Source organism: Meles meles, chromosome 4 (assembly GCF_922984935.1).
Source record: "Meles meles chromosome 4, mMelMel3.1 paternal haplotype, whole genome shotgun sequence".
In the NCBI taxonomy this organism is placed as follows: domain Eukaryota; kingdom Metazoa; phylum Chordata; class Mammalia; order Carnivora; family Mustelidae; genus Meles; species Meles meles.
The window spans coordinates 94,617,753-94,633,460 of record NC_060069.1 but is presented as its reverse complement, the minus strand read 5'-3'; the positions used below and the strand labels follow the sequence as shown (position 1 = coordinate 94,633,460).

Here is a 15,708-nt window from a genome sequence, read left to right as displayed (position 1 = left end):
CACTTAGCACCATACCCTTTCAGTCCATCGATGTGATTGCAGTGGCAACATTCTTTTTTATGGCTGAGTAATATTCCTGTGTGGGGGTGTCTGTGTATGTGTGTATCACATCTGTTTTATCCAGTTGTCTGTCAGTGGACATGTGGGCTGCTTCCATATCTTGGGTGTTGTAAATGGTGCTGCCATAAACATAGGGGTGCATATATCTTTCCAAATTAGTGTTTTCATTTTCTTTGGGTAAATACCCAGTAGTGGAATTACTGATGGTGGGACAACTGGACAGCTACATGCAAAACAATGAAGCAGGACCACTTTTTTATACCATACACAGAAATAAACTCAAGATGAATTAAAGACCTAAATGTGAGACCTGAAACCATAAAAATCCTAGAAGAGAGCACAGGAAATAATTTCTCTGACATCAGCCATAGAAACATTTTTCTAGATATGCCTTAGGCAAATCAACTATTGGGACTCACAAAAATAAAAAGCTTTCATACAGCAAAGGAAACTGTCAACAAAACAAAAAGGTAGCCTACCAAATGGAAGAAGATATTTGCAAATGATATATCCGATAAGGGGTTAATATCCAAAATATATAAATAATTTATACAACTCAACACCCAAAACCCACAAATAATCCAATTAACAAATGGGCAGAGGACCTGAATAGATATTTTTCCAAAGAAGACATACAAGGTAGCCAACAGACATAGGAAAAGATGCTCAACATTACTCATCATCAGGGAAATGTAAGTCAAAACAACAATGAGATAACCATCTCACACCTATTAGAATAGCTAAAATCAAAAAGATAAGAGATAACAAGTGTTTATGAAGGGTTGCAGAAAAGGGAGCCCATGTGCACTGTTGGTGGGAAAGTGCACTGGTACAGTTATGGAAAACAGTATGGAGATTCCTCAAGAAATTAAAACCAACTACTGTATGATCTAGCAGTCTCACTTCTGGGTATATATTCAAAAGAATTGAAATCAAGATCTTGTAGAGATGTCTGCACATCAAAACCACAGTGAGATAGCACTAGACTCAGAGACATACTCTCCTGGTTTTGTGTGTTATTTCTTTTTGTGTGTGCCTTCAATACCTCACAGAGTTGTTTCTCAAAACCCTAATCTCCTTTGGCAATCCTGAAAGGGAAATCCGAGAAAGAATGAGAGAAGAGCCTGTAGCACAGAGAGACAGGGCACTCCTGGTGGTCAGACTTGGTCATGCAGACAGAGGCTTTCTATCCAGAGACCTTTCAGAGCCACAGATTCGGAATGGCTTCTCCAGTTCTTCTCTGAGCAGGCAGGACCTTTATATCAGGTACTGCTTACTGAGGGAGGGCTTCTTAAAAAAATACATTTTCTTTCTCCTTCATAAATCATGTTTGGGTCATATCATCAGGGTTATCTGTGAAAATGGGAGGTTGTGGCAGGACCGTGGCATTGCTCAGCTCTAAGAATTTAATGCAGCAGCCTTGAGTGATAGCGAGACCCTAAACATTGAGGGGAGAAACCCTCCCCCTCCCAAATTTGGACATGTATATATAACTACAGCTTTGGAGAAAGAGTTCTGGGAGGATTTCCAACTATAACAACTATTAGCAATGGTATGAGAAACAGGCTGGGGCGAGATCGAGATTTAGCTTCTAATGTTGACTCCAAGTCTTGCAAGTAACACCAGAATGAGATAAAAACCTGTATTTAAAGAATTTCAAAAGCATTGAAAATTATCTAGAAATAAAAAAACTACTTGTTGGGGTGCCTAGCTGGCTCAATCGGTAGAGCATGCAACTCTTGATCTCAGGGTCATGAGTTCTAGCCCCACGTTGGGCATAGAGCTTACTTTAAAAAAAAAAAAAAAGAAAGAAAGAAACTACTTGTGGTGGAAGGGTCTCTGAACATCTCTCCTCTCTTGTTTCAGATGACAGTCATGTCCCTTTCCAGGGACCTCAAGGACGACTTGCACAGTGACACAGTGCTCTCCATCTTAAATGAACAGCGCATTCGGGGCATTTTATGTGATGTCACTATTATTGTGGAAGACACCAAATTTAAAGCCCACAGCAATGTCCTAGCTGCTTCAAGCCTGTACTTCAAAAATATCTTTTGGAGCCATACGATCTGTATTTCCAGTCATGTCTTGGAGCTGGATGATCTCAAAGCTGAAGTGTTTACAGAAATCCTTAATTATATCTACAGCTCCACGGTTGTCGTCAAGAGACAGGAAACAGTCACTGATCTTGCAGCTGCAGGAAAAAAGCTGGGAATATCCTTCCTGGAAGATCTTACTGATCGCAACTTCTCAAATTCCCCTGGTCCCTATGTATTCTGCATTACTGAAAAGGGAGTGGTTAAAGAAGAAAAAAATGACAAGAGGCATGAAGAGCCTGCCATCACCAATGGGCCGAGGATCACTAATGCATTTTCCATCATCGAGACAGAAAATAGTAATAACATGTTTTCTCCACTGGACTTGCGGGCAAGTTTCAAAAAGGTCTCTGACTCCATGAGAACCACGAGCCTCTGCCTGGAGAGGACTGACGTGTGTCACGAGGCAGAGCCCGTCCGCACCCTTGCAGAGCACTCGTATGCCGTTTCTTCCATGGCCGAGGCCTACAGAAATCAACCTGTCCGTGAACACGACAGTAGTTCCCCTGGTAAGACAGGTAAAGAAAATTGTGAAGCTCTTGCAGCAAAACCGAAAACGTGCCGAAAGCCAAAGACCATCTCCGTACCCCAGGACTGTGACCCAGCTGCAGACAACATGCCACCCCCTCCAGTAACCAGCTTAGAGGTTCGTCAGGAGAGAAGTCCACAGCTGGCTGCCATCCTGCCTTGTTCAAAATCTCCCAGCAATGAAGGAGATACCCGTTTTTCCAAGGAAGATGAAAATAAATCCTCGGAGGTTCCTGGGCCGCCCGCGGCAGAGGTCCCCCCTCTCGTGTACAATTGTAGCTGTTGTTCCAAATCCTTTGACAGTAGCGCCCTGCTCAGTGCCCACATGCAGCTTCACAAGCCAACCCAGGAGCCGCTGGTGTGCAAGGACTGCAACAAGCAGTTCAGCACTCTGAACAGGCTCGACCGGCACGAGCAGATCTGTATGCGCTCCAGCCACATGCCGATTCCTGGAGGAAACCAGCGCTTTCTGGAAAACTACCCCACCATTGGACAGAATGGAAGTTCATTCACCGGGCCAGAACCTCTGTTGTCTGAAAACAGGATCGGTGAATTTTCCAGTACCGGCGGCACCTTGCCAGAGACGGACCACATGGTTAAATTTGTGAATGGGCAGATGCTCTACAGCTGTGTTGTGTGCAAACGGAGTTATGTGACGTTGTCCAGCCTCCGAAGGCATGCAAACGTTCACTCATGGAGAAGAACCTATCCCTGCCATTACTGCAACAAAGTGTTTGCGTTGGCCGAGTACAGGACAAGACATGAAATTTGGCACACGGGAGAAAGGCGCTATCAGTGCATTTTCTGCCTCGAAACTTTCATGACCTACTATATTCTCAAGAACCACCAGAAGTCTTTCCATGCCATAGATCATAGACTTTCCATCAGTAAAAAAACAGCCAATGGAGGCCTGAAGCCTAGTGTCTATCCATATAAACTTTACAGGCTACTGCCCATGAAATGCAAGAGGGCTCCTTACAAAAGCTACCGAAATTCTTCCTATGAAACTGCCCGAGAAAACAGTCAAATTAATGAGTCTGCTTCTGGCCCCTATGTTATTCAGAATCCACACGGCTCTGAGTTACCAACACTGAATTTCCAGGACCGCGTCAACACCCTGACCAACAGTCCAGCCATCCCCTTGGAAACGTCTGTATGTCAGGAGGTACCCACCTCTGCCAACATACAGAACACAGAGGGGACCAAATGGGGAGAGGAATCGCTGAAAGTCGACCTCGATAGTAACTTTTATTCTGCCGAGGTGTCCGTCTCTTCTGCTGAGAACGCTGGCAGCTCTCACGCCCCAGCAGGGGACGTACCTGTCCCATCTTTGAGTAACAGCAGCGAGAACGCAGCCTCTGTGATCAGCTACGGTGGCTCAGCACCCTCAGTCATCGTGCACAGTAGCCAGTTCTCGTCGGTGATAATGCACAGCAACGCTGTGGCCGCCATGCCCAGCAGCAACCCCCGCGTCCCCTCTGAGCCGCCTGTCAGCCAGCCCCTGAAAGACGACGGCAAACCTGAGCCCGACAAAGTGAGTAGAACGGTCAGCCGACCCAAGAGCATCAAGGAGAAAAAGAAAACCGTGCCTGGTAACAAGGCAGAAGTAGCAGAGGAGTCCAAGTATGGGGCTGATCCTGGAGGGTCGGTGAGCAAAACTGCAAATACGAAGGAAACCAGTAAAATTGAAACCTACATTGCCAAGCCCGCTCTGCCCGGAACCTCCACAAACAGCAACGTCGCGCCCCTTTGCCAGATCACAGTGAAGATCGGAAACGAGGCCATCGTGAAAAGGCACATCCTCGGATCCAAGCTGTTCTACAAAAGAGGAAGAAGACCCAAGTACCAGATGGAGGAGGAGGCGTTGCCGCCAGAGAGTGACCCAGAAACCAACAGAGACAGCCCCCTCGGGCTCTGCCAGTCCGAGTGTATGGAGATGAACGAGATGTTTGACGACGCCAGTGACCAGGATTCCACTGACAAGCCCTGGCGTCCTTACTACAACTACAAACCCAAGAAGAAATCCAGACAGCTGAGGAAGATGAGGAAGGTCAACTGGAAGAAAGAACACGAAAACAGGAGCCCAAGTGCTAAATGCAGATACCCGGCAGAACTGGACTGTGCCGTGGGGAAGGCTCCTCAGGAGAAGGCCTTTGAGGAGGAAGAAACCAAGGAGATGCCCAAGTTGCAGTGTGAGCTCTGTGATGGGGACAAAGCCTCGGGGGCCGGGAACCAAGGGAGGCCCCACCGGCACCTCACTGCTCGGCCTTACGCCTGCGAGTTCTGCGCCAAGCAGTTCCAGAGCCCGTCCACCCTCAAGATGCACATGAGGTGTCACACCGGAGAGAAGCCGTACCAGTGCAAGACGTGCGGGCGGTGCTTCTCGGTGCAGGGCAACTTGCAGAAACATGAGCGCATCCACCTGGGCGTGAAGGAGTTCATCTGTCAGTACTGCAACAAGGCATTCACGCTCAACGAGACCCTCAAGATCCACGAAAGGATCCACACGGGCGAGAAGCGCTACCACTGTCAGTTCTGCTTCCAGAGCTTTTTGTACCTTTCCACAAAAAGGAATCATGAGCAGAGGCACATTTGGGAGCATGATGGGAAGGGCTACGCCTGCTTCCAGTGCCCCAAAATTTGCAAAACAGCTGCTGCCCTTGGAATGCACCAGAAGAAACACTTGTTCAAAAGTCCAAGTCAGCGGGAGAAAGTGGAAGGTGACATGTGTCAGGAGAACTCAGACCCCCTGGAGAACCCACATGTCCATGACTCAGAAGATAGTGACCAAAAGGATAACGTACAAACCATTGTTGAAAATGTCCTTTGAGTGGCAATACTTAGAAAAGTCTTCAAAGATATAATTTGGTGGCTTTGTTGTTTTGGGGTTTTGTTTTTGTTTCGTTTTTAGTTAGCTGTTTTCTTCTGTTGTTGGTGGGGTTTTTTTGTTAAGTTGAGTTTTGTTCACACAACAGTCATGAAGGAGTGAAACGTAAAAAAGAAAATCTCATTTGTGAAAATTCCAGAAAAAGGATCCTAATATCTACTTTGGGTTTTAGCATTAACTTCATGCAAAGTGCACAAAAATGAAATAGCTGAGTCCTCCAGTATCCCAAGTATCTTTTGGAAGTTTATGAAGTTCTTAGCTGTGGTATTTCTGCCAGTTGGGGGGGTGGAAAGAGTCTAATGTTAGCCTAATTTACAACATTCTAGTAAGCGCTGATAGCAACTGGCTGCTAAGCTCTCTTTAGTCACTGGAGAAAATGAGGGTCAGATATCATGAAAACGTCATCTTCATAAATATGTTAGAAGATAAATGAGCTATTATAGTAATTTTTCCCATCCAGCTTTTGTGCTTTTAAAAATTGTTTAAATTAGTGAATATATATGAAATATTTACTATTATAGCTGAAAATATGTGTGAAATTGAGTAACCTAAGTAGGACGTTCATTATGTAGAACTACTTTTCTGCAACACAAACTTTGTAAAGTGCATATATAAATCACTATGACTTTTAACTGTCCATGTCCCCTGTAGAGAATTCTAATGACAAGCAATAGATCTGCAAATAATGAGGAACTGATGGAAAAATCAGTAGAATAAGCATCTTGAATCTGATTTAAGAGCATATTGTATGCTTTTAGATGGAATGCCGTTCCCTTGAAGTTATGGCTGAGCTATTACCAGAACTGGTCTCCTCCAGACGCAGAAAATATAGGTCATGCCTTATCTGCGGGGGAGAGCCCTCCCAGAACTCTTCTGTGATTACCTGTGCTGTATATTACTTTGCAGTGGCCTCACCTCAGAAAATAAAGAAGGGTCAAATTCTTCTGAAACTCCCTGCAGTCTTCCATCCATCGCAAGGCCTTGGATGGGGAGGTCTTTTTCAGACAGACCTCATCAGTCTCAAGGGTTTAAGTAAAACCTGACACACCCTGTTCCGCCGAAGGAGTGTCCAGGAGATTTAGTGCAAAGCATGAGCATGACCGTGAGTTCCCAGGCACTTGAAAGCGACAGAAAGCCTAATCCCTATAGTCGTTAGCTTTCTTGGAGATCTTGCAGCCCACAAGTGTACACTAGTATAAAACAAAAGGACATCAGGAAGACACCTCCACCTCACCCATTAACGACTTGAGTGGGCGAGAGGAAGCGATGACCTTCCTTGCCTCAAAGGGTAGCTTTGCTTTTTGGGGGTGAGGGTGGGGAGATAGAATGCGGAGTGATAAGATTCCGTCACTTATTTATATGACTCAGAAACATATCCCCAAAGCCGGATGCCTTGTCTTCGTGTTTGCAGACATCCAGCTCCCTTGCTAAAAACCCACTTAAGTTTTTTCATCTTCTTTTATGCTGCCCCACACCGTTAGCATTGCCCTCAAAGTCCAGTTGCCCTGTAGGGTATTCCGTCATGTAGACTAGGTTCTAGGAAGCTGGAACTCATCGTTCTTACGTTTAAACTGCCAGGATAGGAGGGAGAGAGAAAACATTCCTACCCTTTGATCATCAGTGTGAGCAGAATCCGGAACCTGGCTTAAGGGCGACCTACAGCCATTCATGTTCATGGGATTTGATAGATGGAAGCCCAAGGTTATCCAAGGTTTCAAGGTCACCATTACGAAGATGTAGTTCAAAGGACTCCAGTTCCTCTCTCCAAGTATTGTGATACCTCCACGAAGAAGACTTAACGTGGATTTGGGTGGGTAAGAAAGTGTTTAAACACCCAGAGAAAGACGTGATCAGAGCTGACCTTTTTATACAGTAGTAGTATTTTGCTGTTAAGTAACCCCAGTACTGCATCTGCATTTATCTTTTGTTCATCTGCTTTCACTTACATACAGTATTATGTAATAGAGGAAATGGGAAAATGCAAGCAAATTCAACTTTATTTTATACATTGTATATATGTATACCTGCACTATTCATTTGGGTTTTGTTAGAAGAGATAGTCACAAAGGGCTTATGAAATCATTTCTGAATTGATAATTAGAATATTGAATAGGCAATTCTGTGATCTACTAACTTGTTTTATCCCAATTAAGATTATTAATCAAAGAGAATTACTGTGTATTTCAGTCATTTTAATTTGGGGTAACTCTAAATATAAAATTATTATATGTAGTGATGTCTCCCAGCCCTTACATGTGGAAATTTTCTAAGTGGACTTGTATGCTGATAATTCTAGACCAAAGTAAATATGGCAGAATATTTATACATGAAAAAAATAATTTTGCAAATATTTTCTATAATTGTATTATTCGTTCAAAATGTTGATAGCTTGTGTTAGTTTCAGGGAGGGGTGTATATTTTGATAAAAAAAATACTTGACTTTGTAATTCTGTATATTCTATACAATTTATAGCAGAGCCGTTTTAAGACAGCCTTGTCACATTTTTTTTTGTTAATTGTGAAAACTTTATCCTGAGTGATGTTTCAGTATGCATTGAGTACATAACGACCAACTAGAATTAAAGTAGGTGTAAACAGTGAACATACTGTATGCTGTACAAGATATATTGTGATTTGCTGTTTTAGCATCTGTATTTTGGCTAGAAGATATTATTAAATGCAGATGTTAAGGGTTGGAAAAGTCTAATTTTATTTTTAGAAATAATGAATACAAATTTGGTTTTGCTTGATTAAAATAGCTTATTCCTATGTTAAGTCTCTTAAATGTTTTAATGTTACTTCTTTTGTGTAGCCAAGCAGCAGTTTCCTCTTTGTGAGTCCCAGCATTGTTTCACATATCATTCACTTAATATACTTCTGTTTCCTTACTTGTTCGCATTCCGTGATACCTACTTACATGCTTAGGACCCAAATGGAATATACATTAAAAGAAAAAAAAGGGAAGAATAAGAGAGATGGAAGTCTTATCATTCACTGCTTTGGATAGGCCTGACCTTGTCATGGGGAATCTGAGAGCTCTGGAAATGTTTTCTACTCCACTCATTCCCAGGGGACAAATCCCACTCAGTACCAGGTGTTAGGCACCATTCTTGCCATGGGCCATTTCATTCAGGTCTTTCCTGACAAGGCTGGGAAATAGACCTCACTATCCACATTTTATAGTGACTTGGAGAAGATCCCACAGCCAGACAGAGCCAGGATTCCAACGTAGGGCTTCCTGACTCCAGGGCCCATGTTTCTTTTTCTTTTCAACACCTTAAGAGTAAAATCTTCCTGGAAGCTGAACGAGGAGTGAGGAAGAGAGGCCCGAGGAGTGAGGAAGAGAGGCCCGAGGAATACCCGCAGCTCTAGGACGGCAGCTGTTCTGTTGACGGTGTTCAGGGCTGTACTGGCCTCAGCTCTCCCTGGCACACCGCTGCTTTCTGTACTCATGCCTCAACACTTTGGGTGTTTGGCTTTCCCCCTTGATGTTGGGATACTGCCCTACAAAATCATTTTTTAAAAATCTGCGCACTTTTTTTCAAGAATATGGAGTAAAATTATCATTTAACGCTGTTATAAGCTAGTACTTTCTCACACAAAGAAAAAAGTGTGTTCCATCATCACAGACTATATTCCTAACCTTCACTCATTATCTTCAGATGCCTGCAGTTAGTCACAGTAGATAACGTGAAAGGGAGTGCTGGGGGCTGCCACCCATCACCAACACAGGGGAAAGAATTCATATTTCCAGCCCTCACAGCTGGCCAGTAACATCAATTTTGTACTTGAAGGGTAATCCAAACCAATTCCAGACCAAAAATCCCATAACTCCTGTCTGTTGAAACTAACATCATTGATCTAGCGAAACAAACAGATTCAATATTGAAAGAATTTGTAACATTTTGAGAAAGTAACTGGATTAAAAGCATCAAACCAAATCATGCAAAGCAATCCTATTTGTACATATTGTATCAATTACTTTGGGTCTTTTTATTCCTGTTGCTCACCTTCCTCTTTTCTCATTACCTATTGGTTGATTTGGTTCCACGCCTTCTGTCTCTGTCGGGTTCTCTTTGCAGAGACAGTTTCCTCCATCTGTGAGAACTTGTCACCTTCCTCTTCCCCAAATCCTGGTGGGCTATTAATCTCCCTTCTCCATCCCCCAGTATGCACCCCTTGATGCTGATTCTTCAAGTACGGTGGTCAGTGGACAGGCAAGTTGGCGTGGCGTACAATTTTAAAAATGAAACTCTCCAAATTTAGACAACTAATGGAAGAATTGGTGATAACAGGAATATGGTTACGCTTTTAAAGATTTTTAAAGTTACTATTTCATTCTTGACATCAAAGACCTCGGTTCTTTTTATTTAAAATCTTTTGCTGGGGTGGGGTGTGCCTGGGTGGCTCCGTCAGTTAAGCGTCTGACGTCAGCTCAGATCATGATCTCAGGGTCCTGGGATCGAGCCTCATATTGTCCGTTCTCCCCACTCAGCAGGGAAACTTCTTCTCCCTCTCCCTCTTCCACACCCAATGCTCGTGCTCTCTCTCTCTCTCTCTCTCTCTCTCTCTCTCAAAAACTAAATCTTTTTTTTTTTAAAGAACATTTTGCTGAGGAGTCAAAAGCAATTTTTTCCCCCAGTAATTTAAAAAGCTGTAACTTTGGGGCACCTGGGTGGCTCAGCCATTAAGCGTCTGCCTTCGGCTCGGGTTGTGGTCCCAGGTCCTGGGATCGAGCCAGGCCTCAGGCTCCCTGCTCAGCGGGAAGCCTGCTTCTCCCTCTCACACTCCCCTTGCTTGTGTTCCCCCTCTTGCTATCTCTCCTTCTGTCAAATAAATAAATAAATAAAATCTTTAAAAAAAAAAAGCTATAACTTCTATGCAATTATGGGTAAGGATGTTATTCCTGTTACAGGAAACTTTGGTATACAGAGATTTAAAAGATGTCACAATGCTAATTTATGTAGAATTTTCATTCATTCATTCAAAATATGTTTAATATTGAGTCTCAGGTGCTGTGGCCAGGACTATAGACATCTAAGAAGTAGCCTGTGCCTTCAAGAAGCTGGATCTAGGGAAGGAGACTGAATGAGGCAAGCATGGATTACAAAACAAACCCTTGAGCTCCTGGGAGCTCAGAAGCAGATTGGATTGTGTTGGGTCATGAGAGAGATGGCTCGGAACTAGGGTGGAGGGAGCCTGGGCATCTCCGGATGGGCAGGCCCTGGTAAGAGTGGCTAAAACAAAGGAGCACAGGTGAGGGCAGATTGCTATGCAAACCTGGGGTTTGGGTGGTGAGCCAGGAGAGGCATGCAGAGGACAGACACATTACCAGGGCCTTATGGGCCTTGCCAGACAATTTGTACTTCTGACACCGGTGATGGGGGAGCAGAGGACAGCTCAGTGTGCTGGGGGGGGAAGGTCAGAGTTAGGTCCCAGAAGCAACATGAGAGGCCGTGGGAGGGCCTCAACAGACAGGAAATGATCTAATGTTTTTAAGGATGACTCTCACTGCAGCACAGTGAAGAGACTGAAGGTCTGTGTAGAGACTCTCTTTGTTTCCCCCCTTGCAATGTATTTTTGAAGAAATTATATTGTTTGTCCTGAACAGTTTCTCACGGACTGGGAATCAGCAAGGCAGCTTCCCAAGTTGGGTCATGTTCTTCCATCGGGAAGCATGTACCGTCTGACTGACATACTGACGTAGTTTGAAGGTAGATCTGAGGGGATTTGTGGGTGGTTTAGGCCCCGGGCGGAGAAAAATGGAGGTGTCAAAGATGATTCCAAGTCTTGGGCCTGAGCAACTGGACGAATGGAGTCACCAGCAGAAGACTAGATATGTGCGCCGACAGTTTGCAAAAGGAGAATGACTTCAGGCATGATGCTGGAAAGGACGCTTCATTCCTTCAAAACCTATCTGAGCTAGGTACTGGGAATGCAAGAGCAGGCAAAAGATTGTCCCTGGAGCTTGTGGTCTAGTGGGGAACATGAAAAACAAAGCCATTACACCTGCCTAAGTGCTACCAAGAAAAGCTGCTAGTCGGGGAGTTCCTTGAGGAAGGGCCTTTTGAGTGAGATCTGAACGAGGGATAAGAATCGAAAGAGGAGCGAGTTTCTGGGTAGAGGGAACAGCATGTACAAAAGTCTACTTCTAGAGGAACACAGCACACTGAAAGCCAGCAGGGGCCAGTGTGCAAGAGAGATGGGGTCTGAGATGAGGCTGGAGGCTGAAAGCCAGACCCTGCAGGGTCCCCAGGATTGGGATCTTCTACTAAGAGCAACAAAAGCCACTGAATCGTTGGGACAAGAAGTGTTTTAAACAGTTTTGCACTGTGAAAAGTCACTGTGGCTGAAATGTAGAGAACAAAGCAGAGGACAGTAGTGGCTGGAAATAGAGCAGAGAAGAAGCTACTGCAGTGGTCCAGGCTGGAGAGGACAGTGGTGTGGATTGTGTACTGACAAGGAAGATGAGAGAAGAGGGAAGAGAAGGAGAGCTATTTAGAGGAGATAAAATCAGCAGCAATTGATGTTGGATGGATATGGGGAAGTGAAGGCCACGGAGGGACCAAGGATAACCTTCTGGTTTCAGATTTGTCGAAACTATGGGAAAGCAGGATGAAGCTTGTATAGCAAAAGAAGACACAGAGAACACGAATATTGGAAAGATGAATTTAAATAAAAGCCTGCAAGTTTCTGGCACGGAGAAGAGATGGAGAAGTGGGAGGAAAATTGGGGGAGCGGCAGCTAGGGGCCCAGAGATGGAGAACCTCTCAGAAAGGAGAGAATGACTAATGGTGTCAAGCGAAGATAAAGCCAAGTACAGAAAATCCGGAAAGTGCCCTTTTGCACCCAGCAACTAGAAGATCACTGGCAGTGATGTGACCATAGCCCTGGAGAGAGGGAAAGATGGATTCTCAGGGCTTGCCAACGTCTGTCGTGTAAAGACTGGCCACGGATGATTTTAAGCAACCAGTGTGATGTCACTGAACATGATGTTGGGAAGGGAGACATCCGGTCATCTCATGAGAGCTAGCATGAGCCTGACCCGGTGGCTCACCTGGGGGATCTTGGCAAGAGTGGTTTCCGTATGGTGGTCAGTGCAAGCTGGGCTTCAGAGGCAGGAGTGCAGGGGGAGACATTGAGCGTGGATTCTGGCTTCAAGAAGCTTGGCTATGAAGGGGGCGCCTGGGTGGCTCAGTCAGTTAAGCATCCGACTTGGGCTCGGGTCCTGGTCTCGGGGTCCTGGGGTTGGCCCTGAGTCAGGCTCCCCGCTAAGCAGGGAGTCTGCTTGTCCCTCTCCCTCCCAGTCTGCCCCTTCCCCTGCTTGGGTTCTTTCTGTCTCTCAAATAAATTTAAAAAGAAGAAGAAGAAGCTGCTTAGCTATAAAGGAGAGAAGAAAGAAAAAGGTAGGAAGTAGAACCTAAGGTTTGGAGACCAGGTCCACCATATGGGAGACAACAAAGGATGAGGAGGCAAGGGGGCAGAGGGTATCGGCAAGAGACTTGGTTAGAGCCAACAACTATAAAGCCTGGGTTTAATTTAAGGAAATACAGACTTCAGTGTCCGGGACACACACAAATGGAGGAGGCCTTCAAAGCTCTTTCACAACTACTTTCCTATTTGTCCCTCACCATTGTCGTGTTGTGGTGGCAGTGACTACTGGCTGCTTCATCTAAAAGCTGTGGACACAGAGCATGGAGAAGCCAAGGGGCTCAGAGACTGGACCAACACTGGTCAGTTCTCAGGACCCGTGTTTGACCACTGCCCACGGACTCCACATTGGCTAAGGGGTACTCTGGGAGAAGGGGGACCGGAACAAGGACAACTGTTGGGCTTTCCTAAAAATTAGCATTTATTAGCTTGAGACTCTAACACCCTCAGAATGCCCTAGGTCATCCTTTATTTTGGTCAGTGTGTCCTCTCGTGGCAGTTAGTAGAGGCAGACCTCGTGCTATTGAGACTCTCTTTATTGTGCTTTGCAGATACTGCATTTTCTTTTTCTTTTTTTTTTTTATTATGAATTGAAGGTTTGTGGCAACCCTGCATTGAGCAAATCTACTCGTATCTCTATGGCACGTTTTGGTAATTCTTGCAATATTTTAAACTTCCTCATTATTTGTTATGGTCACTGGTGATCAGTCATTATAACTCGCTGAAAGCTCAGCTGAAGGTTGGCGTGTTTTGGCAATGAAGTATTTTTTAAGGAAGGTATGTACATTGGTTTTTTAGACATAACACTATTGCACACTTAGACTCCACTCTAGTGTAAACATACTTTTACACACACTGAAAAACCAAAGCATCAATTTGACCTGTTTTATTGTGATATTCGCTCTATTGTGGTGGTCTGGAACCAAACCCATGATATCTCCGAGGGGGCGGTCTGTATTACCACGCCCTGTTCTCAGCATCTAATGAATATTAACTCACTTAATCCTCGTGTCAGTGCTGTGAGACAGACATCGATATGATCATCCCCATCAATACTTAATGTGGTTATCTCTGGCTGTAGAGTGCCACAAAACTTAGCGGCTCAAAACAGCCGTGTACCAGTATTATTATCTCATGTGGTTTTGGGGTTTGAGTGGGATCTGTTGAGCGTGCCTCCCATGCAGGTGTAGACAGATGGCAACTGGGTGGTGTCATCTAAAGCCTTGACCACACTGGGCATCCAGGCAGCCTAGCTCAGCCGAGATTCAGGGATGGAGGAATGGACTACACTTCTCAGTGCGGGGGAGGGGCGGTAGCAGGCACCTCCAGGCACAGGAGAGTCAGAAGACTTACCCAAGTTTAGACAGCTGGGAGGCGGAGAAGCAGAGCTCTTCCCAGACAGCTGAGTTGAGTTCCAGATTCTGCTAAGAGAGGCAGAAGGGACAGAACCCCAGTTGTACAGCACATCCTCTCAGGGCAGATCTGTGGTGGTTAGGAACACAGTTTTATTTATGGTAGAACCAGAGCATTTCTGGAGCAAGTCCTGAAGGAGCTGGAGAGAGGAAGAAATTCTAAAAATACTTGAAATAAATGAGGTGGGTACACACTGAGTCAAATTTCAAGGACTATCTACACAAGGCTCTTTTTATGTTGGGGGTCTTGTGCGGCCTAAGACAAATCGAAGACTTTATGTATCTACTTGCCTTTACCCAATCATGAAAGAATAGAAATATAAGTGTGGCAGGGATGAGGGTTTCCTTGTTGTTTTTCTTTTCTTATAAGTAATCAAAATCTGAAACTTTCAGCCAGCTCCTCCAAGGGGTCAGATATGGGGGGAACCTATGCCTGGGACCATTGAGTTAGAATCTGAGGTATAGACTGGCCTGGGGAAGGATCTCCAGGCTCTTTCTGTGCCCCTTGATGTATCATGTCATAGCCCCGAAAGTCCAGGTCATTGCTAACTTTGACACATCATGGCCCCGCTAATGGGAGAACATCTTCCATTAGGAAGGACATCTAAAGGAAATGACATCTCCAATTCAAAAAGTTTACTCCTTTCACAGGATCACTGGGGTATTGCCACAGAGAAGCTGACTCACCTCCGAGTGGCCAGTTTCTCTCCCCAAATCTGGCCACCGGAGACCCTGTGTAACTCTGGGACTGTTAATTTCTAGCTTCTCGGTTTTGCTGGGCTAAAAGGCCAGGTCCCACCCATCGACGGGAACCCGCTCACTGTGTGGGTAAATGTGGTTAGTGGAAAGAGCAGCGGGCCATTTCCCAGGTCAGACCCCATCATTTCTGACGTTTCTCTTCCTAAAGAGAATTTCAAGACCGCTATTTTTGTCACCGTGATGGGAACCCGCCTCCTCCGCTATGGTTCATATTGACCGTGGCAATATTCCAGCCACTGGGAGCTCCTCGCCAGTCAACAGCATCCCCACACCTAAGCAAGAAGGACCCCCCTGCTGGCCCTCCTGCCGAGGCTCCCCCCAAATCCCACCCCAAGGCTGAGTCTGCAAGGCCAACAGTGCCATCCCCACCCAGAGTCTGTGCCACTCTAATACTCAGGACCACCCAGAGAATTCTCGGCCCACTTGCAGGGTCTGCTCAGGCCTCTTCCCTGCCAGTGTCAGTCCCCTTGGTCCCAGGGACAGGCAGGGAGCAGGGGTTTAGGGGACATGGACAGAGTTTGTGATGCACGGTGTGTGC

The 15,708-nt window shown here is 45.3% G+C and overlaps 1 protein-coding gene across 10 annotated transcripts in view; it reads left to right on the top strand.

Annotated features, from left to right (window-relative positions):
* Nucleotides 1-8,343, top strand: part of ZBTB38 (zinc finger and BTB domain containing 38) — a 136,178-nt gene extending 127,835 nt beyond the window's left edge. For all 10 annotated transcript variants that reach the window (XM_046004020.1, XM_046004014.1, XM_046004018.1 and 7 more), the window contains one exon: nt 1,927-8,343. In XM_046004020.1, the coding sequence (XP_045859976.1) occupies nt 1,927-5,511 (3,585 nt within the window). In that variant the 3' untranslated portion in view covers nt 5,512-8,343. The remainder of the gene's footprint in view (nt 1-1,926) is intronic.
* Nucleotides 8,344-15,708: the final 7,365 nt, after the last annotated feature.